The sequence below is a fragment of the Delphinus delphis genome, chromosome 7, assembly GCF_949987515.2.
Source record: "Delphinus delphis chromosome 7, mDelDel1.2, whole genome shotgun sequence".
In the NCBI taxonomy this organism is placed as follows: domain Eukaryota; kingdom Metazoa; phylum Chordata; class Mammalia; order Artiodactyla; family Delphinidae; genus Delphinus; species Delphinus delphis.
This window is the reverse complement of record NC_082689.1, coordinates 58,407,816-58,429,998: the sequence shown is the minus strand read 5'-3', so window position 1 is coordinate 58,429,998 and position 22,183 is coordinate 58,407,816. Positions and strand designations below refer to the sequence as shown.

At 36.8% G+C, this 22,183-nt stretch overlaps 1 protein-coding gene across 1 annotated transcript in view; it reads right to left on the bottom strand.

The window, feature by feature from the left end:
* The window catches only part of CIR1 (corepressor interacting with RBPJ, CIR1), a 40,266-nt gene that overhangs the window by 15,916 nt on the left and 2,167 nt on the right, over nucleotides 1-22,183 (bottom strand). The window contains exons 2-7 of the mRNA XM_060016568.1: nucleotides 19,789-19,883; nucleotides 14,639-14,712; nucleotides 13,831-13,841; nucleotides 13,679-13,743; nucleotides 13,257-13,305; nucleotides 8,140-8,257 (exon numbers count right to left, since the gene is read on the bottom strand). Coding sequence (XP_059872551.1) covers nucleotides 8,140-8,257; nucleotides 13,257-13,305; nucleotides 13,679-13,743; nucleotides 13,831-13,841; nucleotides 14,639-14,712; nucleotides 19,789-19,883 — 412 coding nt within the window. The remainder of the gene's footprint in view (nucleotides 1-8,139; nucleotides 8,258-13,256; nucleotides 13,306-13,678; nucleotides 13,744-13,830; nucleotides 13,842-14,638; nucleotides 14,713-19,788; nucleotides 19,884-22,183) is intronic.

The window sequence follows — 22,183 nt, the reverse complement described above, 5'->3', positions numbered from 1 at the left end:
GATAAAGAAAGACAATTACATAATGAAAAAGGGGCTTATTCTCCAAGACATAACAATCCCAAATGTATATGCACCTAACAACAGAGCATTAAAATATGTGAGGCCAAAACTAACAGAAGTGTTTTCAGAAATAGACAAATCCCCAACTACAGTTGGAGACTTCAGTGCTCCTCTCTCAGAAATGGACAGATCCAGCAGGCAGAAAATCAGCAGGATATAGTTGAACAGCACCATCTATCAACCTGATCTAGTTGTTATTTATTGAGTACTTCAGCTAACAACAGCAGAATACACATACTTAAGCTCATATGGCAGCAGTCCCCAACCTTTCTGGCACCAGGGACCGGTTGCATGGAAGACAATTTTAACACGGACGGGGGGTGGGGGGTGGGATGGTATGGTTCAGGCGGTAATGCGAGTGATGGGGAGCAATGGGGAGCGGCAGATGAAGCTTCGCTTGTTCACCCACCACTCACCTCCTGCCGTGTGGCCCAGTTCCTAACAGGCTGCGGACCGGTACTGGTCCACGGCCCAGGGGTTGGGGACCCCTGTCATATGGAACAGTCACCAAGACCACATGCTGAGCCATAACCTTAGCATATACTTTAATACTAAAAGAATAGAAATCATACAAAGAATGCTCTCAGACCAAAATGGAATTAAACTAGAAACGAATAACAGAATGATAGCCAGAAAATCCCCAAATATTTGGAGATTAAATAAACACACTCCTAAATAACACTCAGATAGAAGAAGTCTCAAGAGAAACTTAATATTTTGAACTAAATGAAAATGAAAATACAACTGTTGTATAATAAAGAACTCTGTCCCCAATTCGTGGAAGGGAGCCTCTAAATATCAGTTTTCTTGAGTGATAGGAGTGTCTTTGTTATTCATGGTGAGCCCCTAGATAGGTTTTGCCAAGGAGATGACTCAGGATGGGGCTGGCCACACCAGAAAGGCTAACCATGTGATTAAAGAGTTGGAGCTTTGAGCCACATATCAGCCTGACCTCTGGGGGAAGGGAAAGGGACGAGAGATTGAGTTCAACCACATGGCCAATTATTCAATGAATCATGCCCATGTAATTAAACCCTAATAAAAACTCTGGACAGCCTGGATGAGTTTCCCTCATTAACAATACTCTGTGCATATTGGTGTACGTCAATAGGTAAGGAAGATGACATGTCCAGACCCGTGGAGAGAGGACACTGAAGCTATGTGTTTGGGGTAGGGAGAGGCAAGGAAATTTTGTGTTAAAGTGTGAAATTTTTCATTGCCTAGCACTGGGGGAGACTGGGGACTGGGGATAAGAACTGAGAGGCGTGGCGTTTCATTTTGAGGAAATGAAAATGTTCTAAAATTGACTGTGGTAATGGATGTACAACTCTGTGAATATACAAATTCAAAGCCACTGAATTGCATACTTCAAATGGATGAACTGTATTGTATGTAAATTATAACTCAATAAAGCTATTAAAAACACTTGCTCAAGGAAATGAAAAGACAAGCCACAGACTTGGAGAAAATATCTGCAGAAGACATATCTGATAAAGGACTGATACCACAAATATATAAAGAATTCTTAAAACTCAACAATAAGAAAGCAAATAGCCCAGTTTAAAAAAATGGGCCAAAGGCCTAACAGATACCTCTCCAAGAAGATATACAGATGGCAAATAAGCATATGAATAGATGTGCTGCATAACATGTCATCAGGGAAATGAAAAATAGAACAATGAGATACCACTACATACCTACCAGAATGACCAAAATTCCTAACACGGACAATGCCAAATGCAGGTGAGGCTGTGGAGCTACAGGAACTCTCATTCATTGTTGATGGGAACGTAAAATGGTGCAACTACCTTGGATCAGTTTGGCAGTTTCTTATAAAACTAAATATACTCTTACCACATGATCCAGCAATCACATTCCAAAAACCTGCACATAGATGTTTATAGCAGCTTTATTCGTAACTGCCAAAACATGGAAGCAACCAAGATGTCCTTCAGCAGGTGAATGGATCAATAAACTGGTACGTCCAGACAATGTGCTATTATTCAGCACTAAAAACAAATACACTATCAAGCCATGAAGAGACATGGAGGAACCTTAAATGCATATTACTAAGTGAAAGAAGCCAATCTGAAAAGGCCACATACTATAGATTCCAACCTTCAGGAAAAGGTGAAACTATGGAGACAGTAAAAAGATCAGTGGTTGTTAGGGGTTAGAGGGGAGCGGGGGATGGATACTCCAAGCACAGATGATTTTTTAGGGCAGTGAAACTACTCTGTATGATACTATAATGGTGGATACATGCCATTATACATTTGTCCAAACCCATGGAATGTACAACACCAAGGGTGAGCCCTAAGGTAAACTGTGGACTTTGGGTGATAATGATGTGTCAATGTAGGTTCATCAACTATAACAAATGTACCACTCTGATGGGGGATGCTGATAATGGGGGAGGCTATGTATTTGTGGAGGCAGGTGGTATATGGGAACTCTCTGTGCTTTTCTCTCAATTTTGCTATGAACCTAAAACTGCTCTTAAAAAAAAGTCTTTTAAGAAAAAACACAAATAAGACTGAAACAAAACAAACAAAAAGATTAAGTAGTAGACATACAGATATCTGTGACCATTAAATCTACTAAAGCCAAACAAAACAAAACAAAACAAAAACACCCACTTGCCTTGTTGAAAACCCCCACTGTGGATTTAAAAAATGATGTTTAATTTCAATATACATTAAAAACATGAGTAAGTAACAGAAGGTAAGAGGCAATGATAAGAGTAAGGGCTGGGCTTCCCTGGTGGTGCAGTGGTTGAGAATCTGCCTGCCAATGCAGGGGACACGGGTTCGAGCCCTGGTCTGGGAGGATCCCACATGCCACGGAGCAGCTAAGCCTGTGCGCCACAACTGCTGAGCCTGCGCCCTGGAACCTGCGAGCCACAACTAGAGCCCGTGTGCTGCAACTACTGAAGCCCACGCGCCTAGAGCCTGTGCTTCGCAGTGGAAGAGGCCACCACAATGAGAAGCCTGCACACCACAACAAAGAGTAGCCCCCACTCACCGCAACTGGAGAAGGCCCATGCACAGCGGTGAGGACCCAACGCAGCCAAGGATAAATGAATAAATTTATTTCAAAAAAACAAAAACAAAAAACAATAACCTAATCTTAACCTTAAGAAGCAAACTAAAACCAAAGCAAAAAGAAAGAAAGGAATAATAGATATTGGGGTGAAAATTTATGAAATAGAGAATAAAATACAATAGAGAACATCAACAACAACAACAACAACGAAGAGTAAGGGCTACAGAGTATAAACAAAAGGCTGGTGGGTCAGGCATTTAGTTATGTTGTAATATAAAAATATTTTATAAAAATTCAGTCACCACTGAAGCTTATAAGTTTTATATATAATTTTGATATATCTAGAGTGGACAAAAACTTATAAAGTTAAGATGATCTTATCAGTAGAAAAGATATTCTAAACCAGCTTAGCCAAAAGAAGCATTTTGATTGCCTAATTTAACTTTGTAAAGGAGAAGTAAATCTTATAGCTGGTCTCTGTAAACCTCACAGCTGGAATGTTCTAACAGCACCTTGCAGTTTCCAGTGATCAAAGTAAGTTACTTTATGTACTAAACTAAGAATTTCATAATAGAAATAATGTAACAGCAGGGGGTGCAGTTATCATGAAATAATTACACTCCTGGGAGATTACAGGCACAAGGCCGTACCCCAGGGGTGTGATTATCCCATGATAACCGTATCCACTGAAATTGCCTTATTGCAAAAATAATCTCTATTCACTGGCGAGACATTATTCAATAGGTGATTTTTTTAAATGAAAAGTTTTTAGCTTGAATCAGCAAGTGGATTAGGAAATTGGCCAGTTTATTATTCATTGCATTCAAATTTTGAATATAACATCATTATTTGCTTTCCTATTTGATACAGTAGAGTATTTTTGATTTGGTTTTGAGAAACCTTTAGGAGTTTCTAATAATGTTAGTTAAGTGGTATCGCTAAATTCAGGTCAAACTTTAGAAGGTATTAAGTGAGCAAAACCATTTAAAATAATTTATTTCTATGTATAAGTTTTAATTCCTCTAATATTCCTTTAAAAACTATAAATGTATAACCACTGTTAATATTTTAGTGTATCTCCTTCCAGGCATTTTTATTTTTCTAAAAGTATCTCTCTATATGTCTACCTAAACATATAAAAAGAAACATGAATGGAATCCATGTAATTACCTTGTTTTATAATGTTTATTTGACCAAATGTTGTAAACAACATCCATTCATTAAGAAATCTTCCTGTCATTTTTAATGGCTGCATAGTATAGTATTCCCCTGTGGCAATATCCCATAATTATTCACTTACATCCTTTTATTAGATATTTAGGTTCTCTACCTGTCTTACTATTATACACAATGCTTTACGACAAAAATCTTGGGACGTATCGATGATTATTTCTGTAGGATAAATTTATGACTGTGTAATATTAGTAAAACATAATTTAAACAAAAAAACAAGGTCCTGTTTCCCAAATCTTCTGTTGTTCTTACATACAGCTGAAGCTGATGGTTCTCAACGCTGACAGTGCATCAGAAATAGATCAGTAACTTTCATCATCTTATGTGGTATCACAGATGGTGAAAGTTACTGATCTATTTTTACCATAATCTTATCATAGAGTTCAGTGCTTTGAGGTATTCTTAGAAAAGTAAGACACAGGATTTAAGAAATTTAAAATACTGCTTCTTAATTTTTTTTTCTTTACTTGATATATCCTGGTATACCCTCATGTGTCAATAGCTTGTCAATATAGATCAATAGCTTGATTCATATATCTATATCTAATGGCTATATGGTATTCCATTTTGGCTATATTGGTATTCCGATTAATTCCGTAATTAATTTATTTTAAAAATTAGAAAAAATTTTTTGGCCACGCTGCGCATCATGCAGGATCTTAGTTCCCTAACCAGGGATTAAACCTGTGCCCCCTGCAGTGGAAGCACGGAGTCTTAACCACTGGACCGCCAAGGAAGTCCCCATAATTAATTTTTTAAAAATACACCAATAGGGCTTCCCTGGTGGCACAGTGGCTAAGAATCCGCCTGCCAATGCAGGGGACACAGGTTCAGTCCCTGGTCCAGGAAGATCCCACATGCCATAGAGCAACTAAGCCCATGAGCCACAACTACTGAGCCTGTGCTCTAGAGCCCGCGAGCCACAACTACTGAAGCCCACGCACCTAGAGCCCATGCTCTGCACCAAGAGAAGCCACTGCAATGAGAAGCCTGCACACTGCAACAAAGAGTAGCCCCCGCTTGCCACAACTAGAGAAAGCCCGTGCGCAGCAACGAAGACCCAATGCAGCCAAAAATAAATAAATAAAATAAACTTATATATGTAAAAAAATACATCAATAAAGTGTATGTGCCCGGTGCTATTCTAAGCACTACACGTGTATTAACTCATTTAGTTCTCTTAACAACCTTATGAGGTAGGTACTAGTATAATACCTATTTTACAGACACTGCAAACTGAGGCACAGAGCAGTTAGGCAGCTTGCTTAAACTCACATGGCTACTAAGTAGAGAGCAGGGGTTCCAAATCAGGCATCTACGTACCTCCACACCTCCAGAGTCTGAACTTACGGTTCCTTCTGTGTGGGAGCTTGTTCCTTTTGCCTGAGATACCAAATGCTCTTCTCCCAGATCCTGCATGGTTGCATTTTTCTGTCTTCTAGGTCTCAGCCTAACATCACTTCCTCAGAGGGGCCCTTCCTGACCACCTCATCTAGTTATTCCCCATTTAGTTCTTATCACAGTGTCCAATGTAATTTTAATCACAGAATTTATAAATACCTAGTACTTTCTTATTTATTAGTTTATTTTATGTCATTCCCAATAGAATGAAAGTAAGAACCTCTTCTGTCTTGCTACTGTGTTCCGAGAGCCTAGAAAAATGGCTGGCACAGAGTAAGCACTCCATACGTATTGTTGAATAAATGAGTGAGTTTATTTTACCAACACCTTATTGACAGACATTTAGGGTTATTTCTAATCTTTACTACTATTAACCTTTGAGCATCTACCTTATCACTTTCTTACTATAAATTCCTGAACGTTGAATTTCCAGTAAAACGATATGCATGTTCTTAAGGCTTTTGATACATATCATCAAATAACTCTTCAGAAAGGCTGCTCCAATTTATCAATAGTGGATTAAAATGTTCATTTTATCATACTTGCTCCAACACTGTATGTGTTTTTCTTTTAAACCTTTAGCGCTCGTTCTTTTTGTTGCTGTTAGTAGACTTTCTAATACAGATTCAAGAGAAAGCAGGTCTGTTAGTTACTAAATAAAGGGCTATCCTAGTCTATGTATAGTCTACATCCTAGTCTCCTAGTATCCTGGAGTCTATCCTACTCATTCTCTCCAAGCAGAATCAAAGTAAGACAAGGCTGAGGAACAAAGACGGCAACTGCCACTGCCTGCCCCTAGCCAACACAGGGGTCATGTAGCTGGAAGAACACCACAAGGATGGAGAAAGAATGAAGAAAGATGCAACCCCTTCCAGCAAACAGAATATACCTTTCAAACATAACAACAGATCCCTGTGACTACCAAAATAACTGGTCAGAGATATTTGCGCCAGTGGGTTCTTCATCCTACTTTGCCCTCATTTTCTTTGGGGCTTTATTTCTTTGGGAGCTTCTCTCCCATCTTTCATCAGCTGAGTGAGGGCACGGGAGAGGGAGCATAGTATGTGGGTTTTAAGAGTACCTGCACTTAGGCATCAACAGGATGTTCTTTTGTCAGAGCTTGCCAGACCAAGGTCTGTATGGCTATTTTCTCACTACTGAGCAGTTTTCCCTTTACCTAAGATGTTGGTTTTTAAACTTTTTTAAAGAGCAATAAGGATTTTAAAAAAATCAGTTGCAATATTGTGTCTGTACTTCCTCTAGCCATCCTGACACTCGTAACACCATTAATGAGACAGTGTCAAACCTGATAATGGATCAAATTCCTAAACTCCTAATATGAGAACTGGCATCTTGAATCCTACAGCCTGCATCTGGCTTGCTGGAAGAAGCCCAATGTCTAGCTATAGAAGAGGGCTGAAGGTCATATGCTGATTGAGGGTGAACCCTGGGCTCAGAAGTGGCAGTGGAAGCCTCAGGGAGCCTAAAGAGGTGCATCACAGGCCTAGATTAGCTGAGAGGTTGGGGCTTCACGCCCAGAACGTTTGCTTCAATGCAGCAGCTCTGCCTTCATATGTTCTATACACTGGGATTACGTGTAGGATTTATTTTAAAAAATTAAAAAAAGGTTCTATAGCTGCTTAAAAAATTCTGAAAATCTCAAGTTATATTATCATCCTTATTTTAAAATGAAGAACTGAAACTCATAAAGGTGAAATGACTTAAGGTTACAGGATTAAGCAGGTTATTGCTATTATGATTCACTATGAGTTACTGTTGGATTAGTGTGGCTGTCTCAACAACATACTAACAAGGCACTGATAAATGTAACTTAAAAGTTCTCAGTTTTAGTATCTTTTTATAAAAAGAACCCAAATGATCCAAACCAAATTAGACCAATTTTTCTTAAGTAGACAATAACATGCAGGAAGGTAAATAACTTTCAAGTAGAAATTAATTTTAATATATCTAACATCTTTTAAAACTCAATTTTGATTTTATCTCGGAAACAAAAAATACAATTGTTGAAGCTTTTGTCCAGCCCAGTTCTACAACTCGGAAGGACATGAATATGAGAAATAGCCATTTCATCCTTCTATTTTTAGGTTACCAACCTGATAAACTATGTTTAACACATCTGTTACTTTTCAAATCAATTTCACAGGGCCCTTGGCTAAAAAAATTAAATTCTAATATACAGCATTTCAAATTCAAAAACATATGATCAGAGTTTCCTGTTGACCACCACATTTTGGGAATATAACCTAACCCCCAAAAACCAAACCAAACCAAATCAAACCAATACCCAGAGAGACAAAAAAAAAAAAAGTTATTTTAGCTTCCCTTGTTTGCCCTCTTATAAATTCTAAAACAAACAAATAAATTATGTCTAGTGCCTACCTGAGCCATCAGTGGGAACTGAACTTGCATTAATTCCAGAAAGACCAAACAAAGGACATTCTCGATCTGTATTGACATGACCCCATTTGTGACATTTAATGCACCTCACATTTCGAACCTGAGAAATAGTAAACGTTAATTATTTTGGTTACTAAAATACTAATAATCTAACCCATGTTCAACTCCCCGCTCCTTAGCAGAGTTTAAGTTAAATTAGTCTTGTTTTTAAAAGATCTCCAGGGAAAGAGACTCTACAACTATATTTGGTAATGTAATTCAAACACTAAAATCTTTTATCATAAATTATGCCTAAAAGCTAAGCTGAATCCTATTTCTTTTTTCTAAAAATATTTATTTATTTACTTATTTGGCTGCATCATGTTTTAGTTGCAGCACATAGGATCTCCCTTGCGGCATGCAGGATCTTTCATTGCGGTGTGCAGGCCCTTCTTTGCAGCACGCTGGCTTCTCTCCAGTTGTGGCGTACGGGCTCAGCAGTTGCGGCGTGTGGGCTCTCTAGTTGTGGCACGCGGGCTCTAGAGTGCACGGGCTTACTTGCCCAGCAGCATGTGGGATCTTTGTTCCCCAACCAGGGATCGAACCCCTGTCCCCTGCATTGGAAGGTGGATTCTTTTTTTTTTAACATCTTTACTGGAGTATAATTGCTTTACAATGTTGTGTTAGTTTCTGCTGTATAACAAAGTGAATCAGCAATATGTATACATATATCCCCATATGCCCTCCCTCTTGCATCTCCCTCCCACCCTCCCTATCCCACCCCTCTAGGTGATCACAAAGCACTGAGCTGACATCCCGGTGCTATGTAGCTGCTTCCCACTAGCTATCTATTTTACATTTGGTAGTGTATATATGTCCATGCCACTCTCTCACTTCGTCCCAGTTTACCCTTCCTCCTCCCCATGTCCTCAAGTCAATTCTCTACGTCTGCGTCTTTACTCCAGTCCTGCCCCAGATTCACCAGAACCATTTTTTTTTTTTAGATTCCATATATACGTGTTAGCATACGGTATCTGTTTTTCTCTTTCCGCCTTACTTCACTCTGTATGACATACTCTAGGTCCATCCGCCTCACTACAAATAACTCAATTTCGTTTCTTTTTATGGCTGAGTAATATTCCATTGTATATATGTGCCGCATCTTCTTTATCCATTCATCTGTCGATGGACACTTAGGTTGTTTCCATGTCCTGGCTATTGTAAATAGTGCCACCATGAACACTGTGGCACATGGCTCTTTTTAAATTATGGTTTTCTCAGGGTATATGCCCAGTAATGGGATTGCTGGGTCATATGGTAGTTCTAATTTTAGCTTTTTAAGGAACCTCCACACTGTTCTTCACAGTGACTGTTATTAATTTACATTCCCACCAACAGTGCAAGAGGGTTCCCTTTTCTCCACACCCTCTCCAGCATTTACTGTTTGTAGGTTTTCTGATGATGCCCATTCTAACTGGTGTTGAGGTGATACCTCATTGTAGTTTTGATTTGCATTTCTCTAATAATTACTGATGTTGAGCAGCTTTTCATGGGCTTCTTGGCCATCTATATGTCTTCTTTGGAGAAATGTCTATTTAGGTCTTCTGCCCATTTTTGGATTGGGTTGTTGGTTTTTTTTGATATTGAGCTGCATGAGCTGCTTGTATATTTTGGAGATTAATCCTTTGTCAGTTGCTTCATTTGCAAATATTTTCTCCCACTCTGAGGGTTGTCTTTTCATCTTGTTTACGGTTTCCTTTGCTGTGCAAAAGTTTGTTTCATTAGGTCCCATTTGTTTATTTTTGTTTTTATTTCCATTTCTCTAGAAGGTGGGTCAAAAAGGATCTTGCTGTGATTTATGTCATAGAGTGTTCTATGTTTTCCTCTACGAGCTTTATAGTGTCTAGCCTTACATTTAGGTCTTTAATCCATTTTGAGCTTATTTTTGTGTATGGTGTTAGGAAGTGGTTTTTTTTTTCTTTTTTAAACATCTTTATTGCAGTATAATTGCTTTACAATGGTGTGTTACTTTCTGCTTTATAACAAAGTGAATCAGTTATACATATACATATGTCCCCATATCTCTTCCCTCTGGCGTCTCCCTCCCTCCCACCCTCCCTATCTCAGCCCTCTAGGTGATCACAAACCACCGAGCTGATCTCCCTGTGCTATGTGGCTGCTTCCTACGAGCTATCTATTTTACGTTTGGTAGTGTATATATGTCCACACCACTCTCTCACTTTGTCCCAGCTTACCCTTCCCCCTCCCAGTATCCTCAAGTCCATTCTCTAGTAGGTCTGCGTCTTTATTCCCGTCTTACCCCTAGGTTCTTCGTGACATTTTTTTTTTTTTTTAGATTCCATATACATGTGTTAGCATACGGTATTTGTCTTTCTTTCTGACTTACTTCACTCTGTATGACAGACTCTAGATCTATCCACCTCATTAAAAATAGTTCAATTTCGTTTCTTTTTATGGCTGAGTAATATCCATTGTATATATGTGCCACATCTTCTTTATCCATTTATCTGATGATGGACACTTAGGTTGTTTCCATCTCCGGGCTATTGTACATAGAGCTGCAATAAACATTTTGGTACATGACTCTTTTTGAATTATGGTTTTCTCAGGGTATATGCCCAGTAGTGGGATTGCTGGGTCATATGGTAGTTCTATTTGTAGTTTTTTAAGGAACCTCCATACTTTTCTCCATAGTGGCTGTACCAATTCACATTCCCACCAGCAGTGCAAGAGTGTTTCCTTTTCTCCACACCCTCTCCAGCATTTATTGTTTGTAGATTTTTTGATGATGGCCATTCTGACTGGTGTGAGATGATATCTCATTGTAGTTTTGATTTGCATTTCTCTAATGATTAATGATGTTGAGCATTCTTTCATGTGTTTGTTGGCAATCTAAATATCTTCTTTGGAGAAATGTCTGTTTAGGTCTTCTGCCCATTTTTGGATTGGGTTGTTGGTTTTTCTGATACTGAGCTGCATGACCTGTTTGTAAAGTTTGGAGATTAATCCTTTGTCAGTTGCTTCATTTGCAAATATTTTCTCCCATTCTGAGGGTTATCTTCTCATCTTGTTTATGGTTTCCTTTGCTGTGCAAAAGCTTTTAAGTTTCATTAGGTCCCATTTGTTTATTTTTGTTTTTATTTCCATTTCTCTTGGAGGTGGGTCAAAAAGGATCTTGCTGTGATTTATGTCATAGAGTGTCCTGCCTATGTTTTCTTCTAAGAGTTTTATAGTGTCTGGCCTTACATTTAGGTCTTTAATCCATTTCGAGCTTATTTTTGTGTATGGTGTTAGGAAGTGTTCTAATTTCATTCTTTTACATGGAGCAGTCCAGTTTTCCCAGCACCACTTATTGAAGAGGCTGTCTTTTCTCCACTGTATGTTCTTGCCTCCTTTACCAAAGATAAGGTGACCATAGGTGCATGGGTTTATCTCTGGGCTTTCTATCCTGTTCCATTGATCGATATTTCTGTTTTTGTGCCAGTAGCATACTGTCTTGATTACTGTAGCTTTGTCACATAGTCTGAAGTCAGGAAGCCTGATTCCTCCAGCTCCATTTTTCTTTCTCAAGATTGCTTTGGCTATTTGGGGTCTTTTTGTTTCCATACAAATTGTGAAATTTTTTGTTCTATTTCTGTGAAAAACGCCATTGGTAGTTTGATAGGGATTGTACTGAATCTGTAGATTGCTTTGGGTAGTAGATTCATTTTCACAATGTTGATTCTTCCAATCCAAGAACATAGTATATCTCTCCATCTGTTTGTATCATCTTTAATTTCTTTCATCAGTGTCTTATAGTTTTATGCATCCAGGTCTTTTGTCTCCTTAGGTAGGTTTATTCCTAGGTATTTTATTCTTTTTATTGCAATGGTAAATGGGAGTGTTTCCTTAATTACTCTTTAAGATTTTTCATCATTAGTGTATAGGAATGCAAGAGATTTCTGTGCATTAATTTTGTATCCTGCTACTTTACCAAATTCATTGATTAGCTCTAGTAGTTTTCTGGTAGCATCTTTAGGATTCTCTATGTATAGTATCATGTCATCTGCAAACAGTGACAGTTTTATTTCTTCTTTTCCGATTTGGATTCCTTTTATTTCTTTTTCTTCTCTGATTTCTTGGCTAAAACTTCCAAAGCTATGTTGAATAACAGTGGTGAGAGTGGGCAACCTTGTCTTGTTCCTGATCTTAGTGGAAATGGTTTCAGTTTTTCACCATTGAGAACAATGTTGGCTGTGGGTTTGTCATATATGGCCTTTATTATGTTGAGGTAGGTTCCCTCTATGCCTACTCTGTAGAGAGTTTTTATCATAAATTGGTGTTGAATTTTGTCTAAAGCTTTTTCTGCATCTATTGAGATTATCATATAGGTTTTATCCTTCAATTTGTTAATATGGTGTATCACACTGATTGATTTGCGTATATTGAAGAATCCTTGCGTGGAAGGCGGATTCTTAAGCACTGGACCACCAGGGAAGTCCCTCCTATTTCTTTTTGTGTGTTACTTTGTGGAAATAAAACACTGTCATCCAAAAAGAAATGGTAAAATACCAAAAAAGAATGATTTCATGGCTTAATGTTAAATCCTCTCATTTAAAAAAATTAATCTTTGAGGTTTCAATTTCCTAAACCAGGGGCTGGCATACTTTTTCTGTAAAGGGCCAGATAGCAAATATTATAGGGTTTATGGGCCAAAGGTCTCTGTTGCAACTACTCAGCTCTGCCAATAGAGCAGTAATATATAAATGAATAAGTAAGGCAGTGATCAAAAAAAATGTTATTTATAACAAGGACCTGGCCCTCTGATGATAGTTTGTTCTGGTTCCAGACAGTTTTATATATTTTTTTGACCTTGAGCTAATTCTCCAAATTCCTTGAAAACCACAGAGACCATTATCATTATAACCCTTACTACAAAACTTTGAATCCTATCTTTTATCAGTTTAGTATATTTAGTATTTTCTCTCCTAGTCCTTCTATTATCTGATACAAATAGAAACCACAGAGCCCCTTTTCAGCTTAAATACCTTTTGGACAACAGTATAAAGAACTGTTTATTAAAAAAACTTATTCTTACAGTATAAATATGTGTCACTTGCCTGAATACCAAAGGGCTGATCTCTGATGTTCATGTCATCTTTGGCATATCTATTAAGGAGAGAAAATGTACAAACTCAATATTAAGAACAATTTAATAATTAAACTAAAAATAGTTTTATAGTTCTGAGTAAATTATGAAATGTACGACTTCAATAAATAAATAGAACAATAAAATCTATTTAGTATTTGCAAACACCACTTCATTATTAAGTATCCAGTCTGATGATCTGTGATTTAAAAAAATGAAAAAAATAAAAATAGAACTAAACTATGATCAACCAAATGAGTTGCATAAGACAAATCATTAAAAATAACTTTTCACATTAGTTGCTTTCTCTAATGAATAAAAAGGCAACATAAGATGGGATATTATCTAAATTTAATGATACACATTTTATCTTAAAAGAAAACCAGCTCTTACTTTTCTCGTGGGGCCCCTTTTTGCCATTCAAATTTGTATTCAGTCTCTCCTTCGGTTTCTTCTTTCTAAAAACATTCATTAAAGTCTTTCAATTTTTCCATAAAATTACAATCTATTGCAAATAAATCCAAACATAGAAAACAGTACTTTACCTCTTTGTTTTCTTGATTGCATATCAAAAACATGGGAGGAAAAAAAGGTAGGTCAAGTTAAAAACTTCAACATAAAAGTCTGCTATCATATACGACACTATGATATCACGGTATTTAATTGTAACTTGTAAGAATGTATTAGTTTGACTTTTTTTCTTTCATAAGATAAAATTCAAATCACTGAAGGATAAAAAACAGTGAATAAGAAATAGTGTTTAATAAGCACATTTATTTCTAGTCTTTAAACTTTTATATTTTTCATTGACAGTGAATATTATGCTTTGTATTTACAAGTATACTCAGTAAGAAGGACTAAATACACAAATTATAAAAGAATAAATGTAATTCTGGTGATGTTGAGATTATTTTCCTCCCCAAAGGACAAGTCATGAAATTATTACTAGATTAGACAAATATTTTTAGTATTTATTCTACTGTATTTTTTTTTTTTTTTGGCACTACACGGGCCTCTGACTGTTGTGGCCTCTCCCGTTACGGAGCACAGGCTCTGGATGCACAGGCTCAGCGGCCACGGCTCAGGGGCCTAGCCGTTCCGTGGCATGTGGGATCTTCCCGGACCAGGGCACGAACCCATGTCCCCTGCATCGGCAGGCGGACTCTCAACCACTATGCCACCAGGGAAGCCCTATTCTACTGTATTGATTGCAGTATTTTAAAAAATTATTTTACAAAAATAATAGCAATTTTAAAAGATGAAGAGCAACTTCTAAACAATGTCTGTCATAACAGTTCTCAATCTTTACTTGCAAACACATCAAAGACTTAAAAAAAGGAAACGACCACGTACCTTTTTTAGCCCCTGGTGGAGCCTCATACATGAAATTAAGGCCATTCTTTACACGTTCATCTCCCATAAGCAATCTAAATAAAACAAGACATAAAGTTAGCAGTTTTTTTTAGGAGGAAAATATTACAGAAAAACTGTCCCTCCATACCCCTAAATCCTAAGGGAATTAGGATAAACTATTTTTATTAGAGATAAAGTTCCAGAAGTTTACTCCACTGATTAGATGACATCTGAAATATCTGACTGGAAATTCCAACAGTGCTGCCTCTTTAGTAACTAGTTGTAAATTCTGAGACTTCCTCATTACCTGAGAGATCCCGGCACTCCCAACTGAAATGAGGGAAAAAATGCCATGCTTCCCCTCACATGCTTTTCTTAAACTTTGAAATGCTGTGGAAATAGGGACAACTTTGAAATCCTATACGCCAACACAAATTTGGAATTAAGTTAAATAGTGCCAACATTTTTCATTAATTGTGAGGAATCAAACAGTTCTAGAAAAATGAGTCTCTCTGGAATTTCTTTAGGAAGGCAAATCCAATTAATTCTTAAAAGAGTCAAAGGCAATAAGAGAATCAAATTCTTTAGCGAGGCCAATGAAGAGAGAATAAAGATAATCTACAACAGGTTAATTACTATGATGGACTGCTGCATCTTAAAAATCATTTTCTTTCTTTTTTGTTAATAAATTTATTTTGTTTATTTATTTTGGCTGCATTGGGTCTTCGCTGCTGCGTGCGGGCTTTCTCCAGTTGCAGTGAGTGGGGGCTACTCTTCGTTGCGGTGCGCAGGCTTCTCGCTGCTGTGGCTTCTCTTGTTGAGGAGCACGGGCTCTAGGCACGTGGGCTTCAGCAGTTGTGGCTCACGGGCTCTAGAGTGCAGGCTCAGTAGTTGTGGTGCACGGGCTTAGTTGCTCTGTGGCATGTGGGACCTTCCCAGACCAGGGCTCGAAACCATGTCCCCTGCATTGGCAGGTGGATTCTTAACCACTGCGCCACCAGGGAAGCCCCTCATTTTCTTTTTTATCATTTCTGTTTTAACACCAAAAGTTCCCTGTTTGGGTTCTGTTTAGAGAGATATGCTGTGCTTTTTAGAAAAAAAGCTCTGCTACAAATTGAATCAACGGTCAAGTTAAAGCTTTAACTCATAAGATCCAAGTAAAGTACTGATTATAAAGAAGAAGGCTAAAGAGTGAACAGAATTTCCTCTTATTTGGAAAAGGCTATCACAAAGGATAGCCTACATGATTATAGTTCCTCACTTCTTATTCCCACTGGTGTTTACAAAGAATTGTAAAAGAAGAAGAGGGCAAAAGGATGACAGGATCTACCTCTATACAGTTGGATATTATTCAGCGATAAAAGGGAGTGAACTACTGACACATGCTACAACATGGATGAACTTCAAAAACAGTGAAAAAAATGTTTTTAAAAATACATTTAAAATTTTTAATTTTAAAATTTTAAATAATTATATTAAATGAAAGAAGCCAATTGCAAAAGACCACATATTGTATGATCCCATTTATATGACATTTCCAGAATAGGTGAATATATAGAGACAAATAAATTAGTGGTTACTTAGAGCTGAGAGGTATTAGGGGGCACAGGGTCTGGAAATGGGGAGTGACTGCTAATGGGTACAAGATTTCTTTTTCGGATGATGAAAATGTTCTGAAATGAATTATGGTGATGGCTCCAAATTCTATAAATACACTTAAAACCAACATATACTTTAAAGTATATAAATTATATTTTATATTAAATTAACACCATTTAAAAAAATGGACCACGTGAAAAGCTCAACATCACTAGTTATTAGGGAAATGTAAATTAAAACCATGAGATATCATGTTGTAGTCATTAGGATGCCTATTATCAAAAGAAAAGAAAAGAAGGAAAATAACAAATGTTGGCAAGGATGTAGAAAAACTGCATTGCTGGTGGGAATGTAAAATGGTACAGTCCCTATGGAAAACTGTTGCGTGGTTCTTCAACAGCCAAACACAGAATTACCAGATGATCCAGCAATTCTACTCCTAGGTAATACCCAAAGGAACTGAAAATAGGGAGCTGAACAATATGTGTATGCCAATGTTTATAGCAACATTATTCAAAACAGCCAAATGGTAGAAGCAATTCAAGTGTCCACTGATGGATGAATGGGTAGACCAACTGTGGTATACACATACAATGGAATGTTATTTGGCCATAAAAAGGAATGAGCTGTGATACATGCTACAATATGGATGAATCTTGAACATGTTATACTAAGTGAAGTACGCCAGACACAAAAGGACAAATACTGTGTAATTCCACTTATATGGTATACCTAGAATAGGCAAATTCATAGAGACAGAAAGAAGAATAGTGTTTACCAGGGGCTGGAGGGAGGGGGAATGGAGTTATTGTTTAATGGGTATAGAGTTTCTATTTGGGGTAATGAAAAAAATTTTGGAAATAGACAGTGGTAATGGTACCAACACTGTGAATGTAATTAACGCCACTGAACTGCACACTTAAAAATGGCAAATTTTGTTTTATATATTCCCACCCCTGAAAAAGCATTTCATTTATATTGAAACAAAAATAACAAAATCAAAACTGGAATATCAATTTCATTTTGTGCAAAACTCAACAGGTATACAAAATAAAAGGAAAAGCTATGATATTGGCATTTCTGTTTTAACTTCAACTAAAAACCTGTACAGATTCTTTTTTTTTTTTTTTTGCTGTTGACTCTAAGCTGAGTGAAATGTACAGATTTTTGGGCATCCTTTTATTTGTCCAGTCAGAATAATAAATGTGATTGTCATCTTTAAAAAAATGTACATAGGGATCAATATCCACAAACATTAAGAAACATCTAGGACAGTTAAAAACTTAAAAGGGAAAAAAACAGAGTACTAAGGAACAGAACTGGCTATCAAGGACAATACTATTGAATGAGAAAAAAAAGAAAAATGTAGCAAATCACTCCAAATACTCATAAATTTGCTTTTATATACTCATAAATTCAAACAAACAAACCTAAAAGCAATGAACACACCTAGTGTCCAGATCCTGGTATGTAAATATCTTTCTTCAATAAAAAGAACCAATAAAACTGCTCCAATGCTGGAGCAGGGAAAAATAAAAGACAAATTTTTGATGATCCTGTAGTGCCAGGAAGAACTTTTTTTTTTTTTTTAAAAAGGATGGGGCATGTTAAATGGACATAGGAGTCAAGCTGACAGAGCAGGCAAAGGCCAACTGGAACAATTTGAGCAAAAAAATAAATAAGAGTATTAGATTATAACCGATTAAATAAACATCTGAGTCCAGGCTGATAGGAATAAATGATTAAATAAATAAGTGAGGGAAAAGGAAAAATCCTCTTTCCAGAAGAATTCAAATTAAACAATGTATAGGGACTGAAATAGAAAATCACTATTAGAATACCACAGTAATAACTGATGCAGGCAAGATCTATCAATGAATACTGACATCAGTGGGCAAAGTTAAGGATATGTGCATAGCTTCAAATATTTCCACCTCCACTATCTCTTCATTGGTGTAACTCAACTGTATTGGCTGTTTCCTGAACATCCTCTCCATCTTCCCACCGTGATCATCTTTAATAAGCTTTTACTATATGTTAATCACAGTCTCTCAACGGTAGTGCTACTGACATTTTGGACTTGATCATTCTTTGAGTGCACTGTAGGCTGTTTTACAGCATCCCTAGAATCTACCCACTAGGTGCTGTTATCACCCAACCCCTGAGTTGTGACAATCAAAAAATGTGTCCAGGGACTTCCCTGGAGGTCCAGTAATTAAGAATACGCCTTCCAAAGCAGGGGACACAGGTTCTATCCCTGGTCGGGGAACTAAGATCCCACATGCCACAGGGCAACTAAACCTGTGTGCTCTAAACCCCGCGCGCCACAACTAGAGAGCTGGCGAGCTGCAACTACCGAGTCTGCATGCTCTAGAGCCCACACGCCGGAACGAAAGATTCCACATGCTACAGTGAAGATTCTGCATGCCGCAACTAAGACCTGATGTGGCCAAAATAAATATTTTTTTTAAATTAAAAAAAAATGTGTCCAAACATTGCCACATGTCTCCTAGGGGCAATAATGGCCCTCAGTTGAGAACCAAAGATCTAAATCCTTACCATTCTTCACAGTTCAGCTTAAATGTCACCTCTTTTATGAAGTCTTGTTATGCCAAATGGAATTATTTTCTTATGCTAGCATGCCACAGTTTTTATAAAGTGTGTTTTCAATCAGTTATTACCTTCAGCCTTGAACTGTATGTATGTACATATCCCTTATTAAATTTTCTTGGGGGTAGAGAGAAACTATGCAACACAATTTTATAGGCCACTACAATACCATTTGTTGTCATACATGAAGTAGGCACTCAATAAAAGTTAATAAGATTAAATAAATTAGTGAGAAAAGTACTTAATTAAACTAAACATTTTATTTCTTTAATTTTGCTCTTGATATACTATATTTTAAAGAGAGTATTTAGTAATAGTTTAGTATTACTTCACTTAAGTTCCATATTTTGATGAAATATACGACTGAGTGGAAGAGAAAATATGACCTATCTAACTAAAGCACCACTATTCATTTACTTGATTAACCAAGAGAAATCAGCTTCAGTGTTAGACCTGCAAATACAAACATAAATGACAATAGCTAAAGGGCAGGTACTGTACCGTAGTAAACCAATGAAGAACTCTAGCTCTGATCCTGCCATTAACAGAACAATGACATGCAGGTCAAGTAGAGACACTTCAATTCGCTTCTTGAAGCTGTCCTGTGCACCTTTTCATTTCAGTGTATGTTGAGGAAATATCTTTGTAAGAGGCCTCAGTAGTTCAAGTATAGACATTTATTTTTCTTCTAAGTTTTGTATAAGTTGGGACTTCTCTATAAACTGTATGTGGAGTCACATCAATCAATATTTTATGTGAATTATGGGTAAGGTTGGAAAAAGTGCCCATCTATCAATATAAGAGTAAAGACAGTTCACAGGGAATACAATCCTATCATTGGGGCATTCAATTCAATAAAGCTAATTTAAGATATGATTCAGGAAAGGATATTCTCATGCAATTGACTATTCTAAAAACACCAGCATAGTGGAATTTCTTACCTATTATCATATGATTCTTGTTCTTTAAGATATTGTTGCATTAATTCTTCTTGTTTCTTCTTATCATATGATATTTTCTGTTCTGCCATCCATACCTAAATTAGTAAAGTACAAAACTTAAGTAGGAAGTTTGCTCTCTTTTATAATAAAATATAAAATGCTATTGTATATAGTTTACAACATCATCTATTTTGGTCATAATGTCATTATCACAAAACAACAGTTGAAAATCTGGTTTGTGCTTTTATATAAGTCCTTAAATATAATCATTCAAAACAGCTAAACTTTCAGGCAAAAATGTCAAACTTGATAACCACGCTGAGCACTTGGGGTACAAATGCTTCTTGCATTCAATCCCTCTGTTGTTGTTTCAGAGATGAGAACAACCATCTCTCTACATGGAATATGTCTAGTCCAAAAAACATACAGGGCACAACCAGTAAGGTTAAATGGTGCCCATGGATGCCAGTGGGTGTCACTGACACCCCAAGAGAGGAGAAATGGAAGACAAATAGGAGAAAAAAAGGAAAGGAGATGAAAGGTAGTTGTAGAAAAAAGGGAAGAGACAAGAGAGGAATCAAAGAGATGCATCTGACGTCCTGCAGTTGCTCAAGGGCACCACCACCACAGGCTGAATGCGTCCCTGTGTGAAATTCTCAGAATCGTAGAAGTGGTGACGGTAAAAAGCCCACACAACTTATGCAGGATATTTAATCATGTTACTTCCAGGTTTAAAAGGTATCAGTGACTTCCCACCTCCTATAAAGTAAAGGACAAAATGTTTGATAACCATTCAACATAAACAGCAAGGCAAAACTTTCTCTCCCAACAAGCTAAGTTTTAGAAGGTAAATTCAAGGAAAAATATTTACACTGATAAAATTATAATTATTAAATGTAGGTGGGGGCAGGTAAGTGCGGGGAGAAGGATGGGGGACAAGACTGCCATTATTCAATTTTAGATGCAAAACAGTAGTTATCAGTATTTAATAGTGCTCAGATAGGAAGCTTCTATGGGCACCACAATCTGAGATTAATATGGAGATAAAAGCAAAAATAGCAATGAAAAGAGAACCCTTCAGGGACAGATATACCAGAAATTTCTTTTGGTATAAGTTTCTGAAAGTTTCTTCCACTGCCTTCATAACATAATATACATGCCATAACCAACATAACATTACCAATGTAATGTTATAGTAGAAGAAAAGTCTACACTTGGGATGGGCAGTAAAACGCACATGTTTGGAATTTTCACTGTAGCTCAAAATGCAAACAGTTGCAATAGAAAAATGCAAGGTGTCATTGCCTGGTCAAATAATACATTAATAATAACATTCTAATGATTAACATATTCTAACAATAACTACCATTTATTTAAAGCTTTAGATTTTACAAAGTTATTTTACTAGTCTCAATTGCTCAAGAGCTTAAATACATGAATATTTATGATGAACTACAATAAAAAGTAGTAAAACATATTCTTGCTTACAAAATGCTCAGAATCTGCTAATAGAAAATCATACTAACTTTTCTGTATGTTTAAGATATTTCATAATAAAAAAGACAGGAATTGTGTAAATAAACAGTAACAATATTTGGGCCTGGGCTGAGGGCAGGGGAGGGGGGTATATGGTGACTGTGTTTTTCATAACTTATGTTTTTATATGGTTGCATTTACGCCAATAAATCCTCAGCTGGGAAAAAAAATAGTAACAATAAAAATTGATATTTGGAACAGAGTATGTTCAACATGAAGAAATAGAACAAGACAGTGTTCTAGGGGGCAAGGAAGAAGGTTGGTATAATGGAATGCTTTATAGCCAAGTTTTGGTTTTTAGAAGTTCTTTATTTTTTAAATGAAGTAACTATATTCACAGGTAGCCAATATTATTCCTGTTTTGTATATCTTTCCAAAGATGTTCACATGGACATACACATAATATACATAATATAATATACACACATGCATTTTTGGTCACTCTTTTCATAAATGGTAACATATACAGCATATATATACAATATGCTGTACACAGAGAATATGTATAAAATAAAATTCTATACCATGAAGATCATTCCCAGATCAGTAAACAAAATGCTTTCTTGTTTCCTGGGGGATGGGGTGCTGAAGAATATCATTCTTTTGTGGGGCTACACCACCATTCATTTAACCAATCTCCTGCTGTACTGATGGGCATTAAGAAATTTCCAATCTTTTACTATTACAAACTCAGCTGCAATAAATAACCCTGTTACACAAGTAGCTTCATACATGTTAAACAGGATTTTGAAGCGGATCAAAATTTTGCCAAGGGAAAAACAGGGTAAGATATTACCAGCAGAGGGAACAACTCAGACAAAGATCCAGAAGTGTAAAACAGGAATTAAGTAGCTTGATT